The sequence below is a fragment of the Myotis brandtii genome, unplaced genomic scaffold, assembly GCF_000412655.1.
Source record: "Myotis brandtii unplaced genomic scaffold, ASM41265v1 scaffold1120, whole genome shotgun sequence".
In the NCBI taxonomy this organism is placed as follows: domain Eukaryota; kingdom Metazoa; phylum Chordata; class Mammalia; order Chiroptera; family Vespertilionidae; genus Myotis; species Myotis brandtii.
The window spans coordinates 15454-27670 of NW_005353839.1; the positions used below are offsets into that span (position 1 = coordinate 15454).

General features: G+C 51.0%; 1 protein-coding gene across 1 annotated transcript in view; it reads left to right on the forward strand.

The window, feature by feature from the left end:
* Nucleotides 1-4348: 4348 nt before the first annotated feature.
* The window catches only part of FMOD (fibromodulin), a 19642-nt gene continuing 11773 nt past the window's right edge, over nucleotides 4349-12217 (forward strand). Inside the window, exons 1-2 of the mRNA XM_005857756.2 lie at nucleotides 4349-4674; nucleotides 7232-8220. Coding sequence (XP_005857818.1) covers nucleotides 7239-8220 — 982 coding nt within the window. The 5' untranslated portion in view covers nucleotides 4349-4674; nucleotides 7232-7238. The remainder of the gene's footprint in view (nucleotides 4675-7231; nucleotides 8221-12217) is intronic.

Genomic DNA, 12217 nt, shown 5'->3' on the forward strand with positions numbered 1-12217 from the left:
CACTATGGGCTCTTTGTCTGAGACTTCAGGCTGCCTGAGAGTGAGCCAACTAAGGACAAGGCTTCCTAACTCAGGGGCCCCTCGAGCTCCCCACCTCCCAATGGCTCCTCCCCTTCTTGCTTCCTGGTCATGTCAGGGACTCCCTTCCTGTTGAGACAAGATGAAGGTGATGTGTCTGGCAGCTGTCAACTCGATGCAATTGACTACACCTTCACTGAATGCCCACAATGCCCAAGGCGTGGGTGCCGAGCTAGGGAAGCTGTTCCTTCAGCAATGCAGATAAACCAAGGCCAAAGTCAAAGAAAACTAGGCAAGAATACAGAAAAAGAGAGAAAAACTAAAAGGACACATTCACCTCTGTCTTCTTCAATGTGGTTTTCATGGAACCTGGTTCTTAGGAAGAAGAGACCAGAAGTCAGGCCTGTGCAGCAGGTCCCATGACACCCACAGTCCCAGGCTCCAGATGGAGATTCAGAATCCTGTGCCCCACAGCAGATCTCTGTGTGTGAGCTTTCTGGGAGAGCTTTTATCCAACTAACTCTCACAGCTGACTCCTTTGGACAAGTATGGGTAGTAACGCAGGTCTCAGAGCAAGGGCTAAGTCCCTCTGGTGCGGCCCTCATCCGCCATTGCTGAGGGAGGGGCCTCAGCAGCCAGGGAAACGTGGATGAGGAGGAGTTAGCGCTGCCTGTGAGAAGCGTGGGAAGCCTTCAGTGCATTTCCCTGAAGGGATCACTCACAATGACTCCAGGTGACCCTCAGGCAGGCGGTACAGTTGAAAGAGCCCTGACTTTGATTCCCAATTTACTTCATTCATTTGCTAGTTCATTTGTCCTTTGTTCATCTATTCATTTATTCATTCATCCACCCATCCATCCATTCATACTGTGTGTGGGCTTGTGTTTCAAAACTGAGCTCACCTCTTTAAACCTCAGTCTATCTTACGTGTTAAATGGAGATCATTGTAGCTGTGCTTCAGGTTTATGAAGATGAATGAAATGATGTCTGTGGAGGACCTAGCCCAGAGCTTTAAAAATACAAATTCCCTTCTTCCAGTTCTCCATAAAGAAGTCTCCCACTTCCAATCCTGGCCCACAGTCCAGCTACCCCCTCGAACCAGAGCGCATTTGCTCCTGGAAGATGCTGTTTTATTGAAGTTGGTGAATGGGGAGCTGGAGGAAGATGGGCCAAAGGATTAGGAGAGGGGGCAGGTCTGAATGTAGCCGAACAGAAATGCCTCAGAGGCAAAGTTTGAGAACTTCTTATGAGTCTTGCTGCCGGCAGGGAGGGGGTGGGGGCACATTCTCTTGCAAGGGTGTGTTCTTAGAGTAGCTGGGATCTAAGAAGTGGGAGGGAGAGGGAGAGAATGAATCTTTCTGTATCTTCATTGAAGATGAAAACAATTTCTATTCTTGCAAATTCCCTTGGAAATACAGCCTCATGGGGATTGGAAAGGACTTTGTTTCTCCACAGGCTTAGTAAGCAGCCTGGCTGGGAGCCATTCGGTGGTTTTCTCCGGCAGGAAAGTTGTGGAAGAAGCAACGGTGCCCCCTCCCCCCACCAATGCCACAGCAACAGACATAGGCGGCAGGGTCTGCGGGCTCCAGCCCCTGTGACCCCACACAAGGGTGTGAGGGTGCGTCCTGAGATGCTCAGGGGTGGCTCCCCCCTATGCCCCTCCCTGACAGAGGGGCTTGCCAGCCCAGGTGAATGGCTTGCACTGTGCTCTTCAAGTTGGGACCAGGGAAGTGTGGTGTATCTGGGGCACCATCGGTACCCAAGGAGCTTGTGGGGGGGGGGGGGGGTTGAAGTAAATATGAATTTGTTATTTATATGAGACAAGATGCAAAATTCACATAATATTTTTACATCAAACGTGAGATGTAAGCTTGAGTGGGCTGCTTCGGATTCTGCTTGTTGGTCCCTGAAGGGTACATTTTCATTCTTTTTTTTCTGGGTACGTCATAAAGAAAAGTTTAGAAGGTCCCCTCTCTTGGAGTTAGATGTTTAAGTGATGACCTCTGTTTTGAAGGTCATTGTGTCCATTTCCCTGCTTTCAGATAACATTTGGTCCCTGAAGGGTACATTTTCATTCCTCTCTTCTTTTCTGGGTACGTCATAAAGAAAAGTTTGGAAGGTCCCCTCTTTTGGAGTTAGATGTTTAAGTGATGACCTCTGTTTGGAAGGTCATTGTGTCCATTTCCCTGCTTTCAGATAACACTCCCAAACCTGGCTACACACTAAATCATCAATCAATCAATCAATCAATCAATCAATAAAAGAGGCCTGGCAGCGAGGTGGCCATCACCCCCTCCTCTTCACCAGTCCTCTCACATTTGGTTGTGGGGAAGTCATGGGCTTTGGAGTTTCTAGCTCCAAATTCTTGTGTAAGCCCTTTCTTGCCAGGCATTTTGCACATCTGAGCCCCTGTTTCCAATGCAAAGTACCTGCTGTGAGCATTTAAAGAGATAGCATACATAAACCTCCTAGTTTATAGTAAGTGGTCAGCAAAGGCCCGTTCATTATGTTTAATCTCCTCAAAACCTCTTTGCTGAGAAGATTGAGGCCCTGACCAGGACTTTTCTAACAGCCCACACAGCTCCAACCTTCTAGAGCAACCAAAGTGCCATCTGCCTGACGCCTCTAAATTCTCCAAATTCAAGACCTGAGGCTTTCTCAACCTCTTCTTAATAAGGACTGTTTCCACTTTGACCCTCTGCACTGTTAATAAAAAATGTAAAATGGTGCATCTACTGTGGAAAACAGCATCGTGGTTTAGAAACTTAAAAATAGAATTGCCGTCTGGTCCAGCAATTCCACTCCTGAGCATACATCCAAAATAATTAACAGCAGAGCCTCTGAGAGATATTTATACGCCCATGTTCATCGCAGCATTAGTCACTATAGCAAAGTTGTGGAAGCAATCCAAATGTCCATCAACAGAGAGATGAATTTTTTAAATGCGGTGTATTTATACAATAGGAGAGCGTAGGAAGGAGATTCTGACACATGCCACACAACATGGATGAAACTTGAGAGCATTATACTAAGTGAAATAAAACAGGCACAAAAGTATAAATACTATATGACTGAACCTATAGGAGGTATATAGAGTAGTCAAATTCATAGACACAGAAAGTAGAATGGTGATTTGCAGAGACTGGGAGTGAGAGGGTGGATGAGTAATGGGGAATTTTTTTTTAGTGAATATAGAGTTTCAGTTTTAAAAAACGAAAAAGTTCTGGAGACCAGTGACATGCAATGCAAATGCATTTCACTCAAAATGGTTAAGAGGATACATTTTATGTTGTATGTAATTTACCACAATTAAAAATTATTTTAAGGGGGTGTTTCTTGGAAGGGAGGCCATTCAGTTGAAGAGAGCAATTAGGACACGTGATCTAAATTCCGAGGTTCCCAAATGTCTTCTTCCAACCCCCAAACTCCAAATTCAGACTCACAGACCTGTCTGAGCACATGCCCACTGGAAGGCCTAACAGGTAACTTGGTACCTCCAAAGCACACTTTGGGTTTCCCCCCAAGTCTGTTCCTCCCCGTCTTCCCAATGTCAGGAATAGAGCTCCCACCCACCCAGTGGCTCACACTGCAAACCTAGGACTCATTCTTGACCTCCCTAACTCCTCATATCAGGTTCATCTTTGGGACTTGTCAGTTCCTTATCTAAAAGTACATCAGCCTTCCACTGCTCTAGGCCAACCTGCCATCACCTCTCAATGATGCTTCCACCCTCGCCTCCCTTTCCCCACACAGTAGTCTCGCCCGTGTGCCCTTAGAAATGTGAGTCAGATCCTGTTGCATCTCCCCAGTAGATTAAAAGACAACATGTCTTCTTTAGAATAAAAACTAAATCCATTCCATGGCCTAAAGGTCCCTTCCTGGCCTAGCTCCTGCGCGCTTCGCGGACCTCATCCTCCCTTTGCTCGGGTGTCTACATCTGTAAAATGGGTACAAGAGCAATCATCTCTCCCACATGGTGAGCATCACTGGGTGCTGGGCCAGGCACCTCACACACAGCCTCTCATATCATCCTGTTTCAACCCAACAAGCGAAGTGTTGGGAACCCTAAGAATAAGTGCAAGTGTATGGTGCTGGGAGGGATGAATACAATACTAGCTCGGGGGGAGGGAGTGGAAGACACTATCAGCTGAAAGAGTTAATTAAGATGCCTTTACCCAAAGGCTGCCCCCCCCCCCCCTAATCCCGGCATCTGAAAGAGTTAATTAAGATGACTTTACCCAAAGCCTGGCTCTCCCCAGCCCGGCATCTGCCCTGTGGGTTTAATGAGAAACCCAGAGCCTGTGCAAATAACTTGTAGGGCGCCACTAACTCATTCAGCAGAGAGAGAGCAGAGCTGCCAACGCTGGGGAAGACAGTGAGTGGAAAGAAGGTGGTTTTCCTAGCGGCAGGCAGACAGGACCGCGCGGTTGGGTGTGAGCTCCGCCCCTGCAGCCGAGCTGAAAAAGCCAGGATCCTGGCTCCTCAGCCCCTCTCTTCACAATATTTGATTAGGAATTCGGGGGCGGGACCCTGGCCTGGCACAGACCCGGGCGCTCTCAGTACACACGCTCACTCCTTTGCTCTCACACACACTTCCTTCAACCCCAGGAGTCCACAGGCAGAGGGACGTGGTCACTCTGAAAGGCTCAACTCCAGGTAAGTGTGGTCGTTTTACTTGTTTTTGTGACTTGTCGTTCCACCAGAAAATAAGGGGAAGGGGCTGGGGAGTGGGAGAGGGCGGCAGGGAGAAGTCATTCCTCCCTCTCCCTCTCTGGGCCGTGCTCCTGGGATGCTGGAGACGGCCAAGGGGAAGTTGAAAGAAGGGGTCCCAGCATGCTACCTTTGTCCTGCAGCTCCTTTCTGCTTGTTGGGGGGACCTCCAGTTCTCAGGCACGAAAAAGCAAAGGGGAGCCAGCTCTGCCAGCTACTACTCATGAATGCCACCCCCCAGCCCCGTGTCCCTGCAGTCTCTCCTATAGAGGGGCTATGGGGCCGAAACACTGCTGGGGAGGGGAGTTTTGTGTATTGAGTCTCAGTGTGTGTGTGTGTGTGTGTGTGTGTGTGTGTGTGTGTGTGTGTGTTGCTGAGGTGAAAGGGAGAGAAAGAAGTGTTGAGAGTTGACCTTGTGAAAGGAGCTGTGAGTAGGGGTCCAGTCCAGAGAGGGGATGGCTTCTGGTTTGACCTCCTCCACTCTGCTAAGGGAGGGATGGTTCTGTGGAGTGGAGAAATGAGAGAGCAGCAGTAACTCCTGAGGAAGCATCCCCAACTCACAGAGTGGCAGTCCGAGAAACTTCCCCTCAGGAAATTCTGAGCACGGGAGGGTCTCTAGCATTAGGGGGTGATTTAAGAGCAGACAACAGGAGATGGGGGTAGGACAAGCAGAGGCATAAGGTCCCCACCAAACCCTGTCGGCAGTCAGGGCACCTAAGGAGAGGCCAAAGTGGGCAGGATGCATGCCCCTGGAAAGCTGAGTCTTGAAGAGGAAGGTGGCTCTGGTCTGCCAAAGTACCCAGTCTGGAAGGAGAAATGGAGACAGAGGCTCACTGTGCCAGCCTCCAGACAGCCACCTTGGTCCTGCTGCAGCCCAGAGCTGTGCATGGAAAAATGTGCTGTTGGCAGTGGGCCGCTCCATCAGTCTTCTCTCCTGGCCAGAGCCAGGGCCCAGCCAGCGTACCCAGGCCATGGGCGATTGGGTTGGCTTCTCAGAAACACTGTGGGCTCTTTGTCCGAGGCTTCAGGCTGCCTGAGAGTGAGCCAGGGTGCCTCTCCTCCGCAGCCCAGAGGCTGATGGGATGAAGCTGGCCTAAGAGAACTGTTTTCAGGGAACCAAGAGGTCTGGGAGGGGTGGTGGACACAAAGTGACTCTCTTGTCACAGTCAGGGTGCTGCCCATCAGTTCATTGGATTTCATGCTGGCTTCTAGACTTCTCTCTTTCTCCTGTCCACAGCTGCCAACCCCAGCAAGGCCCAAAAGTCAGGTGAGAGATATCTGTGACTTTTCCAGGACCAAAAAAGGGTCTAAGGTTTCCCCATCCAAGGGTGACCCTCACACCTCTGGATGGTGCCCATGGCTCACAGGTGCCCATTGCTCACAGGAGCTATGCGGCACTCTGGCTATAGGCAGTCAGAGTAGGGTGCTCAGGCCTGATACGTCACCCCCTGACCCCTCATCTTCCATACCTTCAGCTTCCCTCTCAGGTGGCACCAAGCCTGCATTGATCCCCAGGCCTGCCTGTTCTCAGCTCACTAGCATAGAAGTTCAAAGGCAACAGCTGATGCCAGTGTGAGGGCCTCGATAGGGAGCTTGGTAATCCAGATGTCTCCACAGGGATGGCAGGGGGATGCCAGAATCCCATCCTAAAGCCACGTTCCCTTGGGCACACGTGTAAGTCTTCAAATCCTATTCCCTTTTGTGCCGTTCCTCAGTTCATGTCTCTTGGCCCCACATGGCGCTTGCGTCATGTCCGTGGGGGAGCATGAAGAGTGCTGATACTTTCCTAGACATCACAGGGGACAGCAGGTGGACTGACTCAGGCTCCCTGCCCTCAGCCACTCTGGAAGACAAGGGCCATTCCCGGGCGCCAGTGCCTGCCAAGTTGCATGTGCAGCCACACACTGCTAACCCAAGAGTATCCTCACCCAGCAGACTGTTCTAGACGCTGGCACTCTGGAGGGCGGCCCAAGCCTCCCCAAAGACTCAGAATCAGAAACCCTCAGCCTGCCCAAGAGACCAAAAGATCTTTCAGAAGTAATTCAGATCTTCCCCTTTGAGGGCTCCAGCCACTTCTGGAGGTTTCCCAGAAACATGGTTTTTTTTCCCGTGGACTTTTGAAAATTATTACTTCCACGGGGAGTCCAAGTTGGATGTGAATTCAGGCCTGAAGAGCACCCCACCCCACAGGGATTGCTATGGGCTCTCCAGCTGCCACAACAGAACCTTCAGGTTGCAATGGATCTGCCCCTCCAAAAAAATGCAGCACCCCCATTCAAGTTTCTTCTCATCTCAAAGACTCCCCTTCTGGGCCTCTACGCATCCAGCTCCCCTCAGACAGCCAAGGTCCAGCTGGGAGGAGGCATGCAGGAAGGGAGAGCCAGGCTCCTATTTGCAGGTGTTTGGCACCAAATCAGATCCGCTCAAAGCCTGAGGCTCACCCACTCCCCTCCCTGGAGTCTCACTCATGTCGGCTTGCTCTGTTCTCTCTCCCTTCTTGCAGAGACAACATGCAGTGGGCCTCTGTCCTGCTGCTGGCAGGGCTCTGCTCCCTCTCCTGGGCCCAGTATGATGACGACCCTCACTGGTGGTTCCACTACCTCCGCAGCCAGCAGTCCACCTACTACGATCCCTATGAACCTTACCCTTATGAGCCCTATGAGCCTTACCCCTACGGGGTGGAGGAGGGTCCAGCCTATGCCTATGGCTCTCCACCCCCACCACCAGAACCTCGAGACTGCCCCCAGGAGTGTGACTGCCCACCTAACTTCCCCACGGCCATGTACTGTGACAACCGCAACCTGAAGTACCTGCCCTTCGTCCCCTCCCGCATGAAGTATGTCTACTTCCAGAACAACCAGATCTCCTCCATCCAGGAAGGTGTCTTTGACAACGCCACAGGGCTGCTCTGGATCGCTCTCCACGGCAACCAGATCACCAGTGATCGGGTGGGCAGGAAGGTCTTCTCTAAGCTGAGGCACCTGGAGAGGCTGTACCTGGACCACAACAACCTGACCCGGATGCCCGGCCCACTGCCTCGATCCCTGAGGGAACTCCACCTTGACCACAACCAGATCGCGCGGGTCCCCAACAATGCGCTGGAGGGGCTGGAGAACCTCACAGCCTTGTACCTTCAGCACAACGAGATCCAGGAAGTGGGCAGTGCGCTGAGGGGCCTCCGATCATTGATCTTGCTGGACTTGAGCTACAACCACCTTCGGAGGGTGCCGGATGGACTGCCCTCAGCCCTTGAGCAGCTGTATCTGGAGCACAACAACGTCTACTCCGTCCCCGACAGCTACTTCCGGGGGTCACCCAAACTGTTGTATGTGCGGTTGTCCCACAACAGTCTCACCAACAATGGCCTGGCCTCGAATACCTTCAATTCCAGCAGCATCCTTGAGCTCGACCTCTCCTACAACCAACTGCAGAAGATCCCCCCAGTCAACACCAACCTGGAGAACCTCTACCTCCAGGGCAATAGGATCAATGGTGAGACCTTGGCTAAGGGGCATGGGGAGGGGTAGTCTATTTCACTGGAAAGACCCTATTCTGCGTGCTGGTGGCAACACAAAAGACATAGCAGTAGAGTAACTAGAGAGCACAACTAAAGCACCCTGAGACCCAGCCTTGCACTAACAGCAGGGTGAATAAAAGTTAGTGGACAGTGGTTGGTAAGAAGACTTCCCAGAAGGAAGTTTCGATGTAGGTCCTGAGAGATAAGTGGGCATAGGCTAGAGGAACTCAGGACAAAGCCATTCTGGGAAGACAAATTGCCAGGAACAAAGAAACCAGTCATTGTACAGGTCACCTGTAGGGGACAGCCAGGAAATTCGTGTGTCTGAGAGGAAGGGGTCATGAGATTGAGGAGCTGTGAGAGATGAGTCTGGAAAGGGTTGGGAGTGGCCGTTCATAGAGAGAAGGGATTGAAGTTGAATTTGTAGGATCCATCCTAGCACCTACCCACTGGCCCAGAAGAGGATGCGCTCTCTGTTTCCACACCATCTACTCCTGCCTCTACAGCCTGGTCTTGTGTTTGGGTGTTTATTTGCTTTTCAAACATTAACAGTTGGTGGATAAGATTGTGCAGCCGCTCCGAGCTGAATGCAGTACTTGTTCTGGTCAGTTCTCCCTGGAGTTCAAGGGGTCCCCCTAGAATAACATGAGTCTGACCATGACAAAGCCCTGGGGTGGTGGGCAAGGACACCGGGCTTCTTGTTTCCCAAGCACTTCCCTGCAGCTGCCTAAAGGAACCCAAAGAGCTGCCTATTCGTTTCAGATTGGATTACCTGGTTGCTTGCCAGCTCCTACTCAGAATCTTGCATTCAGACTGTGCTTACATGGCTCCAGGCATCTGATGTCTTAATCCTACCCGGAGGGTCCAGAGCCAGCATTTAACCTCCCTTCCTCTGTCAGCAAAGTCCCCTCTCCCTGGGGAACGAAAGACTAACAAAGGGCTTTGAAGCAGAGCCTGCTGAGAGCAAAGAGCACCTATAGGGCTGAGTCATCACCCTGTGTCTCTTGATCCTTTTTCTCCCTGTGCTCAGGGAACAGATCAGTCATTTGGTGAGATGTTAACAAGCGGGACAGCCCTCCGAGTGAGAGAGACACCAGTCCCAGAGGTTGGCAGTGGGGCTAGAAAGCTGACGAGGGCCCTAGCTGGTTTGGCTCCGTGGATAGAGTGTCGGGCTTCAGACCAAAGGGTCCTGGGTTTGATTCTGGTCAAGGGCAGGTACGTTGGTTGCTGGCTCCTCCCCGGCCTGGCCCTGGTTAGGGCGCATGCAGAAGGCAACCAATCGATGTGTTTCTCTTACGTTGGTTGCTGGCTCCTCCCCGGCCCGGCCCTGGTTAGGGCACATGCAGAAGGCAACCAATCGATGTGTTTCACGTCAATGTTTCTGTCTTTCCCTCTCTTCCACTCTCTCTCTAAAAATCAATGGAAAAATATCCTCAGGTGAGGATTACCAACAACAATAACAACAAAAGAAAGCTGACGAGGTGTCTGGTCCTTTAGTTCAGTGGTCGGCAAACTGCGGCTCTTTGGCCCCTTGAGTGTGGCTCTTCCACAAAATACCATGTGCGGGCGCACACGTACAGTGCGATTGAAACTTTGTGGCCCATGCGCAGAAGTTGGTATTTTGTGGATTGAAACTTCGTGGCCCATGTGCAGAAGTCGGTATTTTCTGGAAGAGCCACACTCAAGGGGCCAAAGAGCCGCATGTGGCTCGCGAGCCGCAGTTTATTGACCACTGCTCTAGTTTGAAGTGCAAGACACCAAACGGTTTTGTCTTTAATATCTCATTCCAAGGAGGCAGTTCTCTAAAACGTCTCTAAGATGTTGCATGCCACAAGGGGTTTGACATTTACCCATAACTGTCCATCATTCCACTAACACTCCATCATCCCTCCTTACCTGACACCCATTCTGAATCCAGGAGGACTGTCACATCAGAAATGGCATGTTCTATGCCAGTGATGGCAAACCTTTTGAGCTCGGCATGTCAGCATTTTGAAAAACCCTAACTTAACTCTGGTGCCGTGTCACATATAGAAATTTTTTGATATTTGCAACCATAGTAAAACAAAGATTTATATTTTTGATATTTATTTTATATATTTAAATGCCATTTAACAAAGAAAAATCAACCAAAAAAAATGAGTTCATAGTTTCGCCATCACTGTTCTATGCTGTGCTCCATCAGAGTTTGACCTTGAAACCGTGACAGCGAAGAGCATCTGTCAGGGGAGAGAACCCATTTGTCACTGCCTAACTATACAATCAGAGAAACTTGGGGTGGAAATGGCTTCATCACTGTGTCTGTTACTACCCTGCCCTCATGCAGAACCATGTCTGCTGCTCAAATATTAGGTGGTCCATCCCTTTCTAAAACTCTGATGAAGATAAAATTACTTTAGTAAAGTGTCCTAAGGTCTCGAAAGAAAGTTCTCCCTTAAGTCAAAAAACCTAAAAGTGTTCTGCCCTGGCTGGCATTGCTCAGTGGTTGGAGCATTGGCCCTGAGCATCAGAGGGTCTTGGGTTTGATTCCCAGTCAAGGGCACATACCTGGGTTGTAGGTTTGATCCCTGCCCCTGGTTGGGGCCATGCAGGATCAATGTCTCTTTCTCACAACAATGTTACTCTCTCTTTCTCCCTCTCCCCTCTCCACCCCTCCACTCTCTCTAAAAATCAATGGGAAAATATCCTCACTCCTTGGGTGAGGACAAAAACAAACAAACAAAATTTTTCAGTATCTACCCCAAATCCCTTCCTGTACAATTTAAGCCAAATCCTCTTTGACTCGTTATTAGTCTCTCTCCTAGTCTTCTCTTTAGACAAAACAACAGCAATTCCTTATTTTTCTTAATTAGTGAATTAACACATGGAAAGTGCTTGGTCCAGGGCCTGGCACATTATTGGGAAAGCAATGCACAATCACTGTTATTAGCTTTTCTTCTTTTTGCCACTTTGAAGTTAACAGGCATAGTTTTGTTTTGTTTTACCTTTTGCATTGCGAAGATGGGGAAACTGAGGCAGAGAAGGACAAGCAGCCTCTCCATGTCACCCAGGCTGTGTAGCATTGCACCCTGAGCCCCTCCTTTCGTGGTCCCCCCCCCCCGGAGCCAGGCGTCTCTGGCTGAGAATGTGAGGAGCACCCCCTGAGGCAGATCACCAGCAGGGAAGACAGAGACCCAGCTTAGCCCCTCTCCTCGGGGCGGGCCCATGACAGAAAGGTCCCCCTGCAGGGGGCCGGCAGGGACTGGGGTCGGGGTGCAGGCGGGATTGAAGGAACCCTCTGAGGGAGGATCCGAAAGAAGGGCAGGAACTAACCGGTGTGCATGGGGACAGGCCGTCCTCCCCCTCCTCTTCCTTCTTCCACTAGCATTGCCCTCAATTTTTCCAGCCTGGCAACAGCAGGGAACACAGCTCGGACTGTACTCAGCAGCTTTGGGATCCGGTGGGGCAGGGCGGGTACAGCAGCAGGAATTTGGAAAGACTTATGTCAGCTTTTAATCTGGGCTGGAAAGTGTCCTCAGAGTCTCCAAGCAGAAGAGCCCTGTGCTATGAATGAGCTTGGAGAAGGAACACAGGGGCTCAGGGCACCCAACATGTGGGCGGAATCTACACACTGTGTGCCCACAGCCCCCAGAGCCCCCGTATTTATATGTGCAGAGCGGGGAGCCAGGATTTGAACAGGGGGTAGAGATTCTGTCCTGGGACCTCCAGCGAGCGCAGTCCCAAATAGGGTAGGAAATGCTACTCACACTGGGCCACTCTGCTTCTCCCCAGCTCACCCCACTCACTGCTTCCGTGCAGACACCTAGACCCAGCCCCTGGCCTTTGCTCTGCCCCCAGCCCGTCCACTCCGAGGCCACTCGACCCATTCCCCAGGACCGGAAGGGAAGCATCCCAAAGATTTCAGACTCTCCCTCCTTCCCTAGTACACTCTGGAAAAGGGCACTCCTCCCTCCCTACCTCTCCCCTCCCCTC